The sequence below is a fragment of the Sus scrofa genome, chromosome 14, assembly GCF_054392235.1.
Source record: "Sus scrofa isolate SSC_HxYL_T2T_F1_AM1 chromosome 14, Sscrofa_HxYL_maternal_Yorkshire_Landrace_v2.0, whole genome shotgun sequence".
Classification (NCBI taxonomy): Eukaryota; Metazoa; Chordata; class Mammalia; order Artiodactyla; family Suidae; genus Sus; species Sus scrofa.
In genome coordinates this window covers 56,643,321-56,662,171 of record NC_139396.1, presented here as the reverse complement: position 1 = coordinate 56,662,171, position 18,851 = coordinate 56,643,321, and the positions used below count along the sequence as shown (strand labels likewise).

Below are 18,851 nucleotides of genomic sequence, written 5' to 3'. Positions count from 1 at the left end.
CTGGTGGGTGGTGACTTGTCACCATCTCCTGCTTATGTAAGAACTTCAAACTCTCAAGGTGTCACCCTCAACATCTCCAGGGACAGCCACAGGCTGGGGAGAAGCAGAGCCCTGTGAGCACCCAAGCAGCTGGGAGGCCTCAGCACATTTCCTGCCACCATCACATGCCCACAGCCCCCACACGCTTTCCTTGTCAGGTAGACAAGACATTCCTAGGACAAGACACCTGGACACTCAGGGTAGTTTCTGCCTAATGCCAGGTGGCAAGAGGGTCATGGTGGGGGTCAGAGAATGAGAGGGGCCACCTGGTCGGGAAAAGCCCCCCAGTGCAGGGGCAACAGGCTTGGGAGTACCAGAGGTCTGGTGGGGTCAGGGGCAGCCTGCTGGGGAAGAAGCATGATTTCTCAAACCACGAACGGATTCTATCCCATCTTCTGGCTGAAAGCGGCAACCTCTCCTCCCTAATCTTCGTGGCATTCTGGTTCCCTGGAGAGCAGACCTCGGCATGGACGCCAACCAACTTCTCTGGTCCACCAGCCCTGCCCGGCCCTGGGAGGGAGAAAGGCACCTGCCCCTCCAGCCCAGCAGGCCGCCCAGTCTCTCCGTCGGGCTCTTCCTCCTGCCATAATTGGCTAGGTTGGGGGCGCATCCAGCCCAGCTGCCCCTCGCTCCCTGGGGCTGTGACCACCTGAGTCCCTGGCCCCACCTCAGGCACAGGCCTGTGTCCCTCAGGGCCACCCAGGAGAGTTGGCAGCTGGCCTGGGGGCCCCTGAGTGTCATTCCCTTGACTTCCCACCCTCCTCACCTCCTGGAAAGGGCTGGGGATGCTGCTATCAGAGAGCTCAGGGCCAAAGCGTGAGCAGAGCACTGGGGCTTGACTCCTTGCCCCAGGGCAGCGGGGCGGGGGGCTGTCTGTCTATCCGAGCAGTGGGGGCCCTCAGTTCCCAGCCTGCGAAGGTCTGCTAGCGGGGGTGGCAGGTGGGCAGCCAGGCAAATAGCATTTTCTACGAGGCCCAGGAGGAGAAGAGCAGGGGCTGAACCACACAGAGTCTGCACCAGTGTGTGTTTCTGAGAAGAGCTAGTCTTGTATAGGCACAGAACATCCCAGAACCCCAGTTCCAACTGTCAACAGGGTTGCTTCTGAGAATGGGGACCAGGGATGCACAAGGAGAGAAATGGAGTGTTCCTCATAGGCCCTTTTGTACTTGCTAAGTTGTTCTGAGCACACCTAGCATCACCCTTTCAATAAAAACAAGTAAAACCAGTTTCAACTCTTTTAAAGGCCAGGCCCAGGCTTGACCCCTTTTCTCAGAGATGCCCGTCTCCTCCCGACCAGCAGGGTCCCCCTCAAGCCCCCAGCATAGCCCCAGAGCCCACCCCGCCTCCCCCAGGACCCACCTTCAGGAAGTCATCGAAGGTGATCCCCTCGTACACCTGATCAGGCTCCTGGGGACAGAGCACAGGGCGCAATGAGGGGCTTTTGCTCGGAGACTCCCCATCCCCCCAGCACAGGTGGTTGGGCCATTTAGGCAGAATCAGAGAACAGGGAGAACGTTCTGGATTGTTTACCTCCAGCTCGAGGCCAGCCACATGAGCTCCAATGTCCCCTTCACTGGCTGGATGGTGGGACGGAAGGAGGTACAGGCTCATCAGGGCCCCACCCACACCCCCAAGGAAGACAGGGCAGCCGAGGGGGGAAAGAAAGGGCATGGGCAGTGAGGCAGGACTCTCCTCAACACGCCACCTCCCCACAGCATGGCTGCCAAGAGACGCCTCCTGCCATCTCGTGGTCCTGCCTCCTCACACCTGCCTTGGTAAGACCAGTTCTAGGCTGATCCGCATAGCAGACTAGTGGGGAAGGGGCAGTGGGATAAAGGGCTGGCCTGTGAGGCCCACCCCTTTTGGCCCCTGATGCTGCCACTCCCACAACCAAGTCTCCAAAACCTTCAGCCCTGCCTTTGCAACAGTGAAAGCCAGGCTGCCCCCCTACTGCCCATCAGTGTGAGACCAGCCAGATAAATCAGGGTGCCCGAGGTACAGATGACCACACCGCCATGCAGAAGGGGTTGATCCAGACCTGCTGGCATGGAAAATGCTCCAAGATACACATGCAGTGTATCAAGGAGCAGGAGGATGTCTGCAGACTCTTCCCTGCACCACTAACCAGATGCCACCACCTGCCCGGGGGGATGTGTGGGGCCAACACAGGAAAGAGAAGCCATGGCAGTTCAATCCCATTTTGTGTGAGTCACAACTGAAAGACGAGGGAGTGGGATGGACAGGGAGTTTGGAGTTGGTAGATGCAAACTATTGCCTTCAGAATGGATAAGCAGTGAGGTCCTGCTGTACAGCGCAGGGAACTACATCCAGTCTCTCGGGATAAAACATGATGGAAGATAATAGGAGAAAAAGAATGTATGTGTGTCTGTGTGTATATATATATATATATGTATGTATGTATGTATGACTGGGTCACTGCTGTACAGCAGAAATTGACAGAGCATTGTAAATCAAGTATAATAAAAATAATTAAAGAAAAAACAAAACTAAAAGACACACTATGTCAGGAAAAACTCCATTGAGGGTAGTTCTCTTTAGGGCGAAGCAACAGGCTGATGGGAGGAGGGGCGGGAGAGATGCATTTCTCTTTCTGGACTGCTCTGAAATTTGTTCCAACATGTCTTTAAGAAAACACCAGCAGGCACTACCAGTGTTTGCTCTGTGTGCTTCACAAATGTTATTACCATAACCTGATGCAACCCTCACAAAAGCCCCCAGAAGTGACTTCTCTTCTTAATCTCATCTTGGATATATATATATATTTTTTTTGGTCGTTTTAGGGCCGCACCCATGGCATATGGAGGTTCCCAAGCTAGGGGTCAAATCGGAGCTGCAGCTGCTGGCCTACACCACAGCCACACCAGATCCAAGCAGCATTTTTAACCCACACCACAGCTCATGGCAATGCCAGATCTTCAACTCACTGAGAGGGGCCAGGAATTGAACCCATGTCCCCATGGACACAAGTCGGGTTCATTACCCACTGAGCCACAACGGGAACTCCTAGATATGCTTTTTCATTTTAGGAAAAACCCCTGTTCTTAGGCCTGAGCCGGCCCAGTCCCTAAGGCTCCCCACTCTTTCTGTCCCCAGGTACAGGCAGAGGGGCTGGCCTCTCCCTGCCGGCAACCCCGGGTTCCCAGGGCAGTGCAGAGCTAATTACAGACAAGGCCCTGCTGGCCCAGGACCCAGGCTGGGGGGTGGGCACCAGTGGAGAGAAGGCAGCAGGAGGGGCTGGGAGGCAAGGGAAGCACCCCAGGCTGAGACCCGAGCACAGCCACCCCACCCTCAAGGCACAAGACGGCTTTCCAGAAAGAGCACTCTGGAAAGATATCACAGCCCCGGTCAATAACTGGCCTTGGGAGGCCATTACAGAAGGGCCATGGATCATTTGCCTTTGGCCAGTGGTGCGGACAGAAACGTTAAGTGTCCCCAGAGGCCAGATGGTATGAACTGACACGGCTGCCCCTTGCCCTGCACGCCTCTGTGTCTATTGGGTTGACGATTACAAGAGAAACTATTTTAAGAGCACACGGAGGACCCGTAAGTCAAGAAAGCTGCACACCCGAGACACGGCATGGGCTCCCCAAATGCCCCAGCTTCTGAGGTTGTGAGGATTTTATGCAGATCAGCAGCTGCCAGCTGCCAACAATTTTACTACAGCAAATTAAGAAAACTGTCGCCAATTGAAACTGGAGTGGGATGGGGAACAATTTAAAGAAGAGAATGTAATTAAATCAAATGGGAATTTGGCTCAGGCAACCCGGCAGGGGATCCCTTGTGCTCTGCACCGAGGTCACCAGGCCTTTCTGCGGTGGTTAATTTGCTGAGTGGGATGGTTTCACCAACGCCAGAAGCCTCCCCCTGGACCCCAGGAGCAGACAGATAAAATACAGGCCACTAAAGTGACCGCAGCCCCCCATCCCCGCCGCCAGGGGCAGGCCTGGGCCCGCCACCACCCGACAACAGGCCTGGGCACAAACAGCAGGGTCAGCAAGAAAACACCTCCCCTGGAATGAGGTGACCCGGAAGCCGTGATGGTGCCTGGAGTTACAGCCACTGCAAATACACAGGCACCAGAGGGGACAGCCTCGGTGGGACGCCCCCCGCACCCCCCCTCAGGGAAGAGAGTCCATGGAGGTGGTCACGGGCCCATGTGCACAGCCCCTGGGGGCTCAGGGTCCCTGTGGACCCTGCACAGCAAAGGTCGCTGCCCCCGACCTCCAGAAAATTCTTTTATGTCTCTGAGCCTTGGTTTTCCCACCAGTGAAACAAGGCTACAGATCTACCAAGCGATGCTGGTGAAGCACCTAGCACGGTGTACACATACGCTGTGTGGTCACCCCACGGGAGAGGAGCATGTTGGAGGGGGGCGCCTAGAGCCTCCTGGGGAACCTGCTGAGGCCCCTGCCACCAGACAACAGCACAGTCCCAGCTCAGGAATGCTGGCAGTGACTGCTCATACGATGCGCCCGTCACCACTCCACTGACCTGTGTTCCGTGCCCCTCCCCCTGCTTCACCGGTTCTGCACTGAGAGTGACTTTAGCCCTGCTCTCCCAGGGACATTGGGCCACGTCTGGAGAAGCATCTGGTTATCACAACTTGGAGGGCGAGGGTGTGACTGGCATCTAGCGGGTGGGAGCCTGGGATGCTGCTCTACATCCTACGACCCCAGGACGGCCCCAGGTGATAGCAGTGCCAAGTGGAGGACCTGCTCTAACCCGCCCGACGTCACCCCAGGCCTGACAGCATGGCTCCGAGGAACGACCCAGCCACTCCACACCAGTGAGATCCTGACAAGCCTCAGGTGTGTCCACCATGGTCACACCTGCCTACCTCCCCATCACAGCTCCAGCCCAGGCCCTCCACCTGGGCTACGGTGGCAGCCTCGCAAGGGCCTCTGATGGAATCCTCTCGTCTCTTCCAGCTGGGGGGTGAAGGGGGGTGAGGCGGGGTGAGGGGGTGAGGAGGGTCCCACCCTCCTTAGTGCACAAGCCCCCATGGCCAAGCTCCTCTCCTCTGCTTTATCTACATGTCACCACCACTGCACCCCAGATCATGGGCCCTAAAGAGCAGCTCTCTGCAGACCCCTGCCCTTCAGGCCACAAATGCTCTCATTAATAGTTAAATAAATAGGGAGTTCCCTCTGTGGCACAATACATTAAGAATCTGACTGCACGAGTTCCCTATGTGGCTCAGCAGTAACAAACCCAACTAGTATCCATGAGGATGTGGGTCCAATCCCTGGCCTCGCTCAGTGGGCTAAGGATCCAGCGTTGCCATGAGCTATGGTGTAGGTCGCAGATGTGGCTCAGATCCCACGTTACTGTGGCTGTGGTGCAGGCTGGCAGCTGTAGCTCTGATTTGACCCCTAGCCTGGGAACTTCCATATGCTGCGGGTAGGGCCCTAAAAAGACAAAAAAAAAAAAAAAAAGAAGAAGAAGAAAAAAGAAAGAAAGAAAAAGAATCAGACTGCAGTGGCTCAGGTTGCTGGGGAGGTGCAGGCCCCAGCCTGGTGCATGGGTTAAAGGATCCAGCAGTGCCACCACTGCGGTATAGGCGGCAGCTGCAGCTCGGATCATCTCCCTGGCCCGGGGAACTTCCATGTGCCGTGGGTGTGGCCATAAAAATTTTGTTTAATTAAAAAAATTAAATAGAGCAAACCTTCCACTGTCCAGACCTGGTACTATGTCAGGTGCTACCCATGGGCCTGGGGAGGCTACACAGCTGAGTCTAAACACCCTGCTTGGTACAACCCTCAGGTTGGTCTCCTGGGGGGACAGGAAAGCCATGAGGGACCCCTGAGCACAGCTCTGGGCCAGGACCAGATACAGTGGCAAGCAGGACATGTATGGCTTCTGCCCTCTGGGACCTTCCAGAAACACAGACCAATACCAGGGCAGGGCATGGCTCAGGTGCAGGAGGGTGGGGACCCAGGGATCCCAGTCCTGGCCGCTCTCACCATCTGCCCCACACAGACGCTGGCCGCCTCCATCATGGCCCCATCGGCGATGGAGCGCGCAGACTCCTTCTCGATGTGGGGGTTTCCTGAGAGCAGCTCCTCCACCACCTGCCGGGCGGGGCAGAGACACATGACCTCGGGCCTCCATCCAGGGGTCCCGGCCCGGGGGAGCATACTTTACATTTCGGTACTCTTCCAGGGTGATGCGGCCATCGCTGTCCGAGTCGTACATGTGGAACAGAACTGGGGGTGGCAGGGGGGAGAGAGGGTCTGAGTCAGGCGAGGCAGAGGGGAGCCCCATGGTCCCCTGCTCCCCCAACTTTTCCCTGCCCCAAACTGAGCAAAAGACCTCAATAACGAAACCTAAATGCCAAAGCACAGGGGTCAAGGGCGAAGGCCATGGGGCCAGACTGACCACTTCCTGGTAGGTGACCTTGGGCAAGTGACCTAGCTTCTCTGAGCCTCGGCCTCCTCATCTGTAAAATGGGAGCAGTAACACGTCTACCTCATGGTGCAGTAAGGGGAGCAAAAGCTGGTGGACTAGGGCCAGCGACTGCCTGGCACAGTGTGAGGGCACATGACGCGACAGTCTCATTAGCAAAAGTCAATGTTATTCCAAAGTGTCACTCCTGAGAGACGCAAGAGGGCCTGTGTCAGGTCACAGCCCCCACTGCCAACATCCCGCCCCAGCTGACCTGGGTGGGCCCCTGACAGCACCGGGACATTAGCACCTGCTCTGGTTATTTCACTCTTAGTGACATCATGGGGTTCCTTTACTGACATCGCTCAGCATCCTGCAGCCCGACAGAAGCAGGAGTTAAGAGGAGGGGACCTCTCCAACACCCTCCCCACCCAGCTCAGCCTCAGGGAGCCTCAAGCTCACAGACTCCTCAGCCCTGCCCGTTATCCAGCCCAGGGCTGCTCAGGCATCACTTCCCTCCTCCTCATATGGCCCCTTGAGGCCAGGGCTGCCCTGAGCCCATTGCACAGACTGGGCAGTCAAGCTTCACAGATGGCAAGGCGTTTGCCTGCAGTCACCCCATTAAGGGAGGGCCAGCCAAGGGTCTGAACCAGAGTCTGTCCCCCCACAGCCCCCATGACACCTGCCCTGACCCTTGGAATAATCGAAGCCGGGCTGACACCAGGACCCACCCCCCTCCATCCCCAGCAGCCCGCAGTGGACATCCCGAGCTAAGTATAGCCCAGCCCAGTGTTTACATTTCCCTGTAGACACCGCTTTGGGTGGGGTGGAGGGGAAGGTCAGGAGTCATGGGAAAGTGCATGGGGGAGGGAGGTGTGACGCACGCCACCCTGGGACCCTGTGCCCGCCCACCGGAGGCTGGATCACAAGTGAAATCCTCAGAGCCTAGGGCCAGCGGAGGCTCCTCTGGGGCAGATGGGCCCCACAGAAGTCACCATGTGAAGCTGTGTATGGTGGCAAGTTTTGGGCCAGGGAGGGGAAGAGAGGAACTGCCAGGAAGCACCCCTGAGCCTGGGTGACGGCATCCACACCCACCTTCAGAGTCACCCATGTGCTCAGCCCTCACCCCCACCGCCAGGCTCCACATCACCCAGCCACTTAGTAAAAGGGCTGGACTAAACCAAGTCTGCCTGAACCAAGGGCCTGGCTCTTTCCCCACCCACACCCCCTTCTATTCCCAGAAAACCACTAGCTGCCGAGAAGTGTGGACAGGGAGGCCACCGTAGGGCAGCCTAGGAGAAGGGGGAGGTACCAGTGCACCCTTTGTGCTGTGAAAACTGGGACCAACCACCCAAAGGCCTCGGCTGGGGCTCCCTGACCTCCCCACCCCGTGCAGGGTCATGGCAGGACATGGGGACACGAAAGCGGCCAGGTGCGTGCTGGGGGAGGGGCCCCAGGACACCCACATCTCAGCTTCTCTTTCCGGCACAGCTGCACCTGCTCCTCGTCCATGGTGATGTCAATGGGCCGGAAGTAGGACATGATGGTCAGGAAGTCCTCGAAGTTGATCTCATCCGCCAGGCCGCTGGTGCCCTTGCGCAGGTTTCTGTGGGAACAACGAGGGGGTGTCAGAAATGTCTTAGAAACAAATGGAGTCTCAGAGTTCCCACTGTGGCACAGTGGGTTAAGAATCTGACTGCAGGGAGTTCCCATCGTGGTGCAGTGGTTAGCGAATCCGACTGGGAAACATGAGCTTGCGGGTTCGATCCCTGGCCTCACTCAGTGGGTTAAGGATACGGGCGTTGGCATGAGCTGTGGTGTAGGTCGCAGACGCAGCTCAGATCCCGAGTTGCTTTGGCTCTGACGTAGGCCGGTGGCTACAGCTCCGATTAGACCCCTAGTCTGAGAACCTCCATATGCCGCAGAAAGTGGCCCTAGAAAAAGCAAAAAGACAAACAAACAAAAGAATCTGACTGCAGCGACTTGGGTCACTGTGGTGTCGCAGGTTCAATCCCCAGCCTTGCCCAGTGGGTTAAAGGATCGGGCATTGCCACAGCTGCAGCATAGGTCGCAACTATGGCTTGGATTCAATCCCCGACCCAGGAATTTCTATATGCCCTGAAGAAGGAAGAAGAGAAGGGAAGGAAGGGAGGGAGGGAGGGAGTCTCCTTCTTCTGCACCTCACCTATGATAGCTGTCGCAGCCTTGGGTCTTGCTTCCCAACTACCTGCTCTCGGGGGCACCGGGGCCCCCAGGTGGTTTAGTCCAGCCCCATGCCACCCTCCCCAGTGCTCCCCCAGAACTTGCCACCTGGGAGATCAGTGGGGGGACACAGGCAACTGCACAGCCACTGGTAAGGGCTGGGATGGAGGGCTGCCCGCGTGGCTACCGTGCCCAGAGCTGGGCTTGCAAACATGGGGAGGGAAACCAAGGCAGTTACTCATTCAGGTCCTCCTCCTGACCCTTTCCCTCAGATCAGTGGTCAACCAGCTGCAGCCCAGGGGCCAAATCCCACTTGCTGCTTCTCTTTATACAGCCCATAAGCTCAGAAGGGTTTGTATGTTTTTATATGGCTGAAAGAATGTTTGGGGGGTAAGAAAAAAAAAAAGAACAGTAAAAAAAGAAAAAAAAAAGATCAGCGTCTCATGACAAGTAAAAATTACATGAAATTCAAATTTCAGCATCCATAAATAAAGTTTTATTGGCACACAGCCAGGCCCATTCATTTACATAATATCTGCGGCTGCTTTCAAGCTACAAAGGCAGAGTTGAGCAGTTGTGATGGAGACCATGTGGCCCACAAAGCCTAAAATATTTACTCTTTGTCCTTTTAGAGAAAAAGTTTGCCAATTCCTGCTCTCTATCAGCTGCTTAAAAGTCTAACACATGGAGTTCCTGCTGTGGCTCAGCGGGTTAAGAGCCTGACTAGCTATCCATTAGGATACTGGTTCGATCTCTGGCCTCACTCAGTGTGTTAAGGATCTGGCATTGCCACAAACTGCCAAATAGGTCACAGATGCAATTGGATCTGGCGTGGCTGTGGTGTAGGCTGGCAGCTGCAGCTCCAATTTGACCCCTAGCCTGGGAACCTCCATATGCCACGGGTGTGGCCCTAAGAAAGAAAAAAAAGAAAAGAAATCTAGCTCAGTGATCCACTGCAGGGAGCTCTGAGTAATAATCTGTTTACCAGCAAAGTACAAAGTTCACCAATGACTGCAGGTTTTCTAATAAATCAGGGCAGGTTTGAGGTTGTCCCTATGGAAGTGCTTTTCTGAGGGGTCAAGAAAGGACTCAAGTTCCAGAGGGGCTTGAAAACGAACCCAAGGCTGGACCTGCCCCAGGGCCGGCACACATGGGCAGTCAGCAAATGCATGTGAGTGCATTGAAAAGCCGCTGGGTGCGGGTCCCAGCAGAGAAGAGTCATTGAGAAAACAGCTCACAGAGGACTCTGGCCAAACACAGGCTCCTGCCAAACCCTCACCACTAACCCACTTCCACAGGGCCAGGTTGCCATCAGGCTGACAGGCAGAGGGATTCCCTCTGCCCTCTCTGCAAAGGAACTGCTTTCAGGAGTTCCCACCATGGTGCAGCAGAATCGGCGGCATCTCTGAGTGCCAGAATGCAGGTTTTATCCCCAACCTGGGACAGTGGGTTAAAGGATTCAGCGGTGCTGCAGCTTTGGTGTAAGTCGAAACAGTGCCTCAGACCTGATCCCTGGCCTGGGAGCTCCATCTGCTGCAGGGCCAAAAAAGAAGGAAAAAAAACAAAAAGGAAAGGTTAGGGGTGGAGGGGGGGCAGTTTTCAGCTGGCCCAGGATGACCAACAGTCAAGGGCTAGACCTTGTCAAATGCATTTGGTTCCCACTCGAGGTTGGGCCCGTATCTCAGCTTAAAGGAAATAAGCTTGCGGCTCTCTCTTTAGGGGCCCATCGACTCCCTTTTAAATTCTGCCCCCGAGGCATGCGCCTCACTGCACAGCTTAGAGATCTCACCATTCCCAGTCTTCCATTCCAAGGCAGGTGAAACGCAGGAGCAGGGAAGTTGGTGGTGAAACAAGTCTGAGAGGGGAGGGGCTCTCCCCTGGACTGGGGAAGCCCCATCTTTGAGTGCTATTTTCTCAATTGTCCCTGGAATCTTCTGTGTTACAAAGTTTTCCCACTGCTCCACTGGACAGATTTTTAATCATCTGAGTTCTTGCTGTCAGGGGCATAGACCTGGTATACAGGGAGTAAAAAGAGCCCTGGGATTTATCAGGCTCCTGGGAGGTATTTTCGCTGCGGTTGGGCTACAGGTCCTTCTCAAAGGGTTCAGACCACGGCGAGAGGGACAGAGGTGAGCTCTGGGGGACACGTGACAGGCAGCCCACATAGGTGTCCCAATCAGGGAAGGCTGAGACCCGGCTGCTTCAGCATCAGGACCTGATTCAGAGGCGAAGGGTCCCTCCCCACCTAGTGTCCCTGGGAGAGGTCCACACAGGCCAACATCACGGTCTCGAGAGGTGACGAGAATAAACCCAGACATAGCACATGGAGCCAGACGTACCTGCTCTCCACTCCATTTCCACGGCAGGACACCCAAGGCCAGGGTTGCAGGATATAAGAACGGGAGCTACATCCAAATCTGCAACCCAGCACAAGACCGCTCTTTTGGAAAGGAGGCCTGACTAAGAGCAGTATTTTCACTTCCCTAACTTTCTGATGACCCTGTAAGGAATGGAGCCCTTGAGCTGAGGGTGGATCTGGCTCAAACTGCCCTCCAAGACCAGCTTCTCAGTTCACTGTCCAGTTGTCTTAGGTCTTAGGAAGCAAGGCGGATGCTGGTATTGCTGGCAAGCAAAATCCCACCTCAGCCCCTCCTCTGAGCGCTCCCCCACCTCCCTGCAGCGCTTAGAGGACGAGATGTGAAGGACGCAGAGGCGCTGAGCCATTTGGGGTCCAGGCTGGGGAAGCGCTTCCTTAAGCCTCCCGTCCTTGGAGGCTTCCGGGCCGCCCATCGACTCACCTGGGCCTTTCTCCACATGGTGTCTCTCAGCAGCCACCCAAGGCTGAGGCCCCAAGACCCACGGGGGAGGTTGTCGCCACCCCTTGCCGCCCACCCTCTCCTCCTGCTCACCTTCCTGTGTCATCTCCTGATGACAGTTCCCTAGAGCTGGTGCCTTGTGAGCCACATGCCCTGCAGACCCAGGGGTCCCTCCCCTCCCTCCCCATCATATCCAGTCAGTCACCAGCTTCCCTCCTCTGACGTATCTGGGGCCCTTCCTCTTCACTCCAGGGACACCTGGCCCCACCTCTGTCACCCCAGGGGGCACCCCACACACGCCAGAATGAGCCTTGCAAAAAGCCAGTCAGACTCCACTGTGCTCCTGCTTTATGCCCCACGGGAGCTCCTCCAGCTCTTGGGGTGACCCCCAACCCCCACCACCACCTGGTCTTCCAGGGCCCTGAGGCTCAGTCCCAGCTGCCCAGCCCAGCCCTCGCCACCCCTTCCCGTCACACTCCCCTTCTCGGGGGCCCAAAGGCTGGTTTTCCACCCTCTGGACACTCAATGTTGTCTGATTGACAGACACCCCTTCCTCCATCCCTCAGGTGACTCCGAGCCATGTGCACCTGCCCTGAACAGCACTGTCCCAACCTCAGACGCTCCGTTAAGGTGGGGGGCTCTTAGAGCACTCCTTCTTGTCCTCTGGGCCAGAGGGAGGTGACAGCTCTGGCCCCTGCGCACACTCTGGCCCCTGCCATGCTCTGTCCCCTTAACAGAGGTGCCAGTCATGAAGATCGGCCTGGCAACACCTGAATTCCACCCTAAGAGCTGAAAACAGCTCCTGGATCTGTTCCCAGCTCCCACGGGGGACAGCTGAGGGCTGAGTAACCTCGGGCTAGATTTGTCTTTTTAATTTTATTTTTATTAAAGTATAGTTGACTTACAATGTTGTGCTAATTTCTTCTGTACAGCATAATGACCCAGACATATATATTCTTTTTCTCCTATTAGCTTCCATCATGTTCTATCCCAAGAGACTGGATATAGTTGCCGGGTCCTGTACAGCAGGACCTCATTGCTTATCCATTCTGAATGTAAGAGTTTGCAAGTTACATCTAGTAAAAGGCACAGATCTTAACGTTTGGACCAGTGTGGGCACCTGTGAAATGCACCCCCCGGTCAGGACACCAGAGGTTTCCCTTCAGCTCAACCACTCTCCCTGCAGGGCGAGCTGTGAGGACGGAAAAGCCAGGCAGCCAGGCCCTTGGCCCCCAGTGGGCAGGGCCTGCTGATACCTCTAGGGCACCTTCCTCTCCTCACCTGAGTGCACCAAGTGCCATGGGACTCACCACCCCTTCAGCTCTGCCCCACAGAAGGCTGGGTCCTTGGGGCCCAGCCACCTTCACAACTGGCCAGGTCTCACCCAGCCATTGGAAACAAGCCACACAGACACACACGCAGGCACACACCCCCTTCTCACATCAGGCTGCACCAGGCTCTGGACACCTTACTACCTTCCTCCATCTCTAGACCCAGACAGTGCGACATCTCCACTTTAGGGGCTGCATCTCTCCCACCTCCACTTCCTGTTAGCCCCTCCCCCATCCTGCTCTGCCTCTCTGCCCACTCAGGCCTCCCTCAGGCTTCCATAGGCAGCATTAGGATTAAAAAGCAGATTGGGCGGGGGGCAGTTCCTGCAGTGCCAGGACGCAGGTTTGATCCCTGGTCCCCTCAGAGTGGGTTAAAAGATAGGATCCAGCATTGCTGCAGCTGCGGCATGAGTTGCAGCTGTGGCTCAGATCTGATCCCTGGCCTGGGAACTCCACATGCCAGGGGGCAGCCAAAAATGGGGGGAAAAAAGTGGGGTCACTGAATTCCATTCCCATCATCACCACTGACTGTGTGACTTCAAACCTTCCTTCTCCGGCAAACGCGACAATGTGCTGAGAAGATTCCTCTGGAATCATCTCTTACCTCCACCTCCAGATCCCACCTTCCCTCTGTCACCTCCTCCCAGGGGTCTCAAAGCCACCCCCTGCAATCCTGCTCCATTCAGGAGCCCTCACTCCAGCCTGGGGGACCCTGGCCTCAGTGTCCGACAGCCCACTGGCAGCCAGTGAGTTCGACAAGATGCAAACCTGCTTCATCCTCCACACCCCGCCTCAAAGCCCATCAGAATCCCCCACCGCTGCTCCTAGGTTGAGCTCAAGATGGTCTAGAGGCTGCAAAATGTGGCCCTGCCCACACCACACTCTCACCATGCTCGGCCTCTCTGTGCTCCAGCCAGGCCTCCTCTCTGCCACTCACAGTTCTGTACTCTATGCCACAGGGCCTTTGCACATGCACTTCTGTTCTCTCTGCATTGCCTAAGTTAACTCCTGGGCAATCCCTCCTGAGGTCTTGCCCCGCAGGCCCTAGAGGAAGGCCTCGGCATTTTCTGGGGCATCCTGAGGACCCCCTAGCTCCACCCTGTGAATGGGGGTGGCCCAGCATCTTGCTCGGGGCCCCACAGCCCTGGCAGAACCAGAGCTGGGTGGTTCGGGCTCATACAACTTGAAACCCAACCGGGAAGTCTCCACCCATCACATGGCCCCAACATGCCTGTTCCCTTCCTCTTTCTGCCCACTCCCCGGTTCTCAGCAGTTTCTGCAGGCATAGGATGTCAAGTCACGGGCCCATGTGGGCAGCCTGGGGAAGGTGTGCCCACTCCCCACTGAGCCTCAGACACAGTGGACTGAGGGACATGGACTCTTTCAACTCTGACAACACTGGACACTGGGGACGTGAGCTGGTCTCAGCCTCAGCTCTGAGACGGTGCCCACGGTGCTTCTCTCTGCCTCAGTTCCTCTGCCTGTAAGCCAGGGTGCTGAACATAATGCCAGCTACCCTAGCTCTTTAACATGCATTATCTCAACGTAGCCTCACAGCGACCCCCAGAGGCAGATGCTATTATTACCTCTGTTCTAGAAGCAATAATGAGGAAACTGATGCCCCCTCCCCCGCCCCCCGAGAGTGATCCTACCTCCTAGTATTCATATGCCTGTAGAGTCCCCTCTCCAAGTGTGCGGTAACCCAGCGACTCACTTCTGATGAAGAGACTATAGCAAAAGTGATGGGATGTTATTTGCAAGATTAAGTTCCCAAGAGATGGTGTCTTCCATCTCAGATGCCCAGTCTCACTGGCGTATCTTACACTAGGGGAAGCCAGTTGCCAGGTGTGACAGCTCTGGGGACCAGTCCAGGAAATGCTGCCAGCCAATGGCCACGTGATTGAACTCAAAAGCAGAGCTTCCCCAAGTCAAGCCTTCGAGTGACTGAAGCCCAGCTGACCCACCCTGAGCCTGAGAATGCAGATCCCTGACCCACTGAAGTGGTGAGCTAATAAATACATATTGTCTTAAACTGCTAAGATTGGGGGTGATTTGTTACACAGCCATAGCTAACTAATACAGAAGCCTAGAAAGGTTGAGTGAGCTGTCCCAAATCACCAGCCATGAATACAGAACTGCCAGACCCCGGACCTGTACTCATAGCTCCCACCTGAAACAACCCTCTCTTCTCTGCATTAGGTTAAGGGACTGTTCTGAGCACATGAGCAACGCAAGAAGTTACAAGGGCAAAATGCTCCCCCCAAGGACAAAGTCACCCACCACTGGCAGGTCAGGAAGAAGGGCCCACCTGTTGTCAAAGAAGGCACGGACGATTTTGGATCGGATCGGGTTGAGCTCCAGGTCAGGGACATTGTTGAAGTTCTCCTTGCTGGGTTCCGAGGAGGAAAGACACCGGGAAAAGAGCAAGAAAAGAAAGCAGGTGTCAGATGGCATGTCCACCACTCCTCAAGCTGTGTTTTTCATCCTGAGCAGCCCCCAGGAGAACAGTTCAGAGTCACAAGACAAGACTGGAAAATGCTGCCCTACTCCGCCTGCTCTTCTCAGGTCTGGACTGGCAGGACCAGGGCAGGTCTGGAGGCTCAAAAATGTCTTTGTGAATCTGCTAAATGTCCTGAATACCCACCCCCGCTCCCCAGGAAGACACAGCGACACAAGATATGCACCCCATTCTGAGGAGGAGACCACCTGAGGCCCGTCATAGACCCCAAGTAGGGATACCCTGCATTGGCCCTTCTGGAATCAGAGTAGCAGGATGCTGGCTTAGAGAAAACAGTCTGGCAGGTCCTCCATGGGTAGAGTTACCAGGTGACCCAGTGATTCTACTCCTAGGTATACGCCTGGGTATATACCCCAGAGGAATGACCACATTCACCCACGTAAAAACCTGTCCATGCAGGTTCACAGCAGCATTAAGTACAAGCACCCAAATGTCTGCCCACAGAGAACTAGATCAACATGGTCCCATACAATGGAATATTATTCAGCCATAAAAAAGAACGGACTACAGATAGATACTACAACACGGATGGACCTTAAAAACATGATGCAAGGGGGTTCCCTTGTGGTACGGTGGGCTAAGGATCTGGCATTGCCATTGCACAGTGGCTTGGGCTGCTGCTGTGGCATGGGTTCAGTCCCTGGCGTGGGAACTTTCACATGCCAGAGGCACAGCCAAAAAAAAAAAAAAAAAGGAAGACAAAAACACCATGCTAAGTGAAAGAAGCCAGACACAAAAGGCCACACAGTGCATGATTTCATTTATATGAAATGTCCAGAATAAATACACCTAGAGACAGAAAGTGGATTAGTGGTTGCTAGGGGTATTGGAAGCAATGAGGAATGGTGGCTAAAGGTAAGGGGATTCTTTAGGGGGTGATGAAAATGTTGTAAAATGGATGCATAACTCTGCAAATATACTAGGAACCACTGTATTGCACATTTCCGTGAGTGAGTTGTAGGGTAGGTGAACTAAATTTAGGTAAAGCTGGTTTTCTGGTGGTTGTTTTTTGTTTTTTTTGGTTTTTTTGCTTTTTAAGGCCATACCCATGGCATATGGAGCTTTCCAGGGGTCTAATCGGAGCTACAGCTGCTGGCCTACACCACAGCCACAGCAACGCCAGATCCGAGCTTCGTCTGCAACCTACACCACAGCTCACAGTAACACCGGATCCTTAACCCACTGAGTGAGGCCAGGGATCAAACCTGCAACCTCATGGTTCCTAGTCAGATTCGTTTCCACTGTGCCAAGACAGGAACTCCAGGTGAAGCTGATTTTAAAAAAGGAAAGAGATGCTTGCAGGACAGGGTGAATTTCAAACACAGCTACCCTGTCTCTGGGCACAGGTGTCGCTGAGTCCTAGAGGCTGCGGTTTATAGGTGTGAAGGCAGGTAAGTCCCTCACCTGCCTGACCTTCCAGCATAAGGCCGTCCTTTGTTCTCAGAGGCTGCTTCCTGCTCACCTTTACTTAAGCTCTGTGAATTTAGCAGGCAATGGCCTTGGAAGGGACCCAGGGCACAGGCTGGTATTCCTGGGGAACAAGGAGGCACACCCAGGTGGGTAGAGGTGGAAGGAGAGTAGCTGTTTAAAATGAGAACATCCAGTGGGTCTCAGATTCAGGCCTAGAAACTAGAACCAACCTGTCCTGAGAAGGAGGAAGGGCCACATGCACAGAGAATTCAGAGCCACCAGAGAGGGAAGGTTCTATAAACACACAGCTGGCCCCTGTCCTGCCCCAGACGGGGAGGCTGAGGCTCAGAGAGGGAAAGCAGAGCCTGCCTGGGGCCCAGGCTCCTCCGTGTCCTCCCCCCCTCCGTGCTGTTTCCTGTTCCCCCGCCAGCACTCCAAGCTTGGCTTGCTGCGTCAGGGGACACTAAGATTTTAGATTCCTGAAGGCCCTGTTCTGAAGGCAGCAACACTCAGAACAGCTGGCCTGCAGCAGTGAAATATTACTTGGCCATGAAAAGGAATGCAGTTCTGACACCTGCTACAACATAGGTGAACCTTGAAAGCATGACACTAAGTGAAAGAAGCCAGACACAAAAGGTCACATATTGTAGAATTCCACTTCTATGAAATGACCAGAATAAGCAAATCCATAGAGACAGAAAGCAGACTGGTGGATGCCAGGGGCTGGGGGAAGGGAGGGTTGAAGGTTCATAAGTAAGGAGTTTCTTCTGGAGGTGATGAAAATGTTCTAAAACTGACTATAGACTTTAAAGCAGTGAACTGTATGATAAGTGAATTATATCCCAATAAGGCAGTTTCAAAATATCCCTAATTTTTTCTTTTTTTTTTAAATGGCTGTACCCACAGCATGTGGAAGGTCCTAGACCCGGACTGAATCCAAGCTGCAGCTGTGACCTACGCCACAGCGTCGGCAACGCCAGATCTTCAGCCCACTGCTCCAGGCCAGGAATTGAACCAGGTCACCAGAGAAACAATGCCGGATCCTTAGCCCTCAGAGCCACATCGGCAACTCCCTTAAGACATTTTTAAAAGCCAAAAAGCAAAGAACCAGTGCACCATGGTTCCATCAATATAAAAAACAAAACGTGAGGCAAACCTGTGCAGCTCGGGGTCAGGTTCATGGTCAACTATCTCCAAGGGAGACTGACGGGGGGTCTTTGGCTGAGAATATTCTGCCCCTGCTCTGGGCTTGGGGTCATGGCTCTGCTCATTTGGTGAAAAGTCATCTCACTGTCCCCAGTACGTCTCTCCATGCATGCGACAGTCTGCATAGCACTAGCTCAGCCCCATCTGCCCTTCCTCCTCAGGAGTAGGAAGCGACCACAGGAGGAAACAGACGGAAAACCCAGAGCCCCCAGGATGTGAACAGGTTAAGTCAAAAGGGCCTCGTGGAGCTTGAGAGGGGATGTGGAGACAGGAAAGGAAGCAAGCAGCTGCCACGTGGCTGGTTAGCACAGGACGCCAAGCCCTCCCTGGTTTTCACTGGCCGGGGGTCTAATCTGCCAGACAACCTTCCTCAGCCTCAGTCTCCTCATCTGTGAAGTGGGCACATCCTCTGGAATCAGATGTGGGTTCTACCAGCTCTGCCACCTGGGACAAGTGACTTAGCCCTTCTGAGCTCCTCTGCAAACAGGAGCCTCAGAGGATGGCTGATTGTGCACTTGCATGAGACGAAGTCTGGACGGTACTCAGCAAGAGGCCCAGCAGCGGGGGAGGTCTCCGAGGGCGGAGGCTTTCCGGGGATGGGACTCCTATTTCCACAGCATCACATCCTCCAGGCCTTGCACAACTGGGGGTAGGTGGGGAGCACATTCTCCACCTACAGATCCTTGGGAAGCATCACAACCTAGCTCTGCCTTGCCGGGACCTGGGAGGGGCTCTCACAGGGGGTTTGTTCCCAGGCCTGCTGGGACACACTCAGGAAGTGAGTCTGCTTAATTTCCCAGGAGAGAAAAGAGGCCCCAAATGGGGAAGCTGCAGGTTCAAGGGCAACTGGGAGAAACTGGTCCCCATCCTTGAGAAGATGGCAAGAAGGGACCCACAGGCAGCCCCTTTGGGTATCATGAGTTC

General features: G+C 54.9%; 1 protein-coding gene across 8 annotated transcripts in view; it reads right to left on the bottom strand.

Annotated features, from left to right (window-relative positions):
• Positions 1-18,851, bottom strand: part of TESC (tescalcin) — a 56,483-nt gene that overhangs the window by 1,061 nt on the left and 36,571 nt on the right. For 2 of the 8 annotated variants that reach the window (XM_084994220.1, XM_021073708.2), the window contains 6 exons: positions 15,102-15,182; positions 10,986-11,063; positions 7,911-8,050; positions 6,205-6,266; positions 6,024-6,131; positions 1,399-1,446 (listed from right to left, as the gene is read on the bottom strand). In XM_084994220.1, coding sequence (XP_084850346.1) covers positions 1,399-1,446; positions 6,024-6,131; positions 6,205-6,266; positions 7,911-8,050; positions 10,986-11,063; positions 15,102-15,182 — 517 coding nt within the window. Of the gene's footprint in view, positions 1-1,398; positions 2,873-5,458; positions 6,132-6,204; positions 6,267-7,910; positions 8,051-10,985; positions 11,064-15,101; positions 15,183-18,851 lie in introns of all 8 variants that reach the window. The other 6 variants (XM_084994223.1, XM_084994221.1, XM_084994219.1 and 3 more) reach the window with 5 other exon arrangements.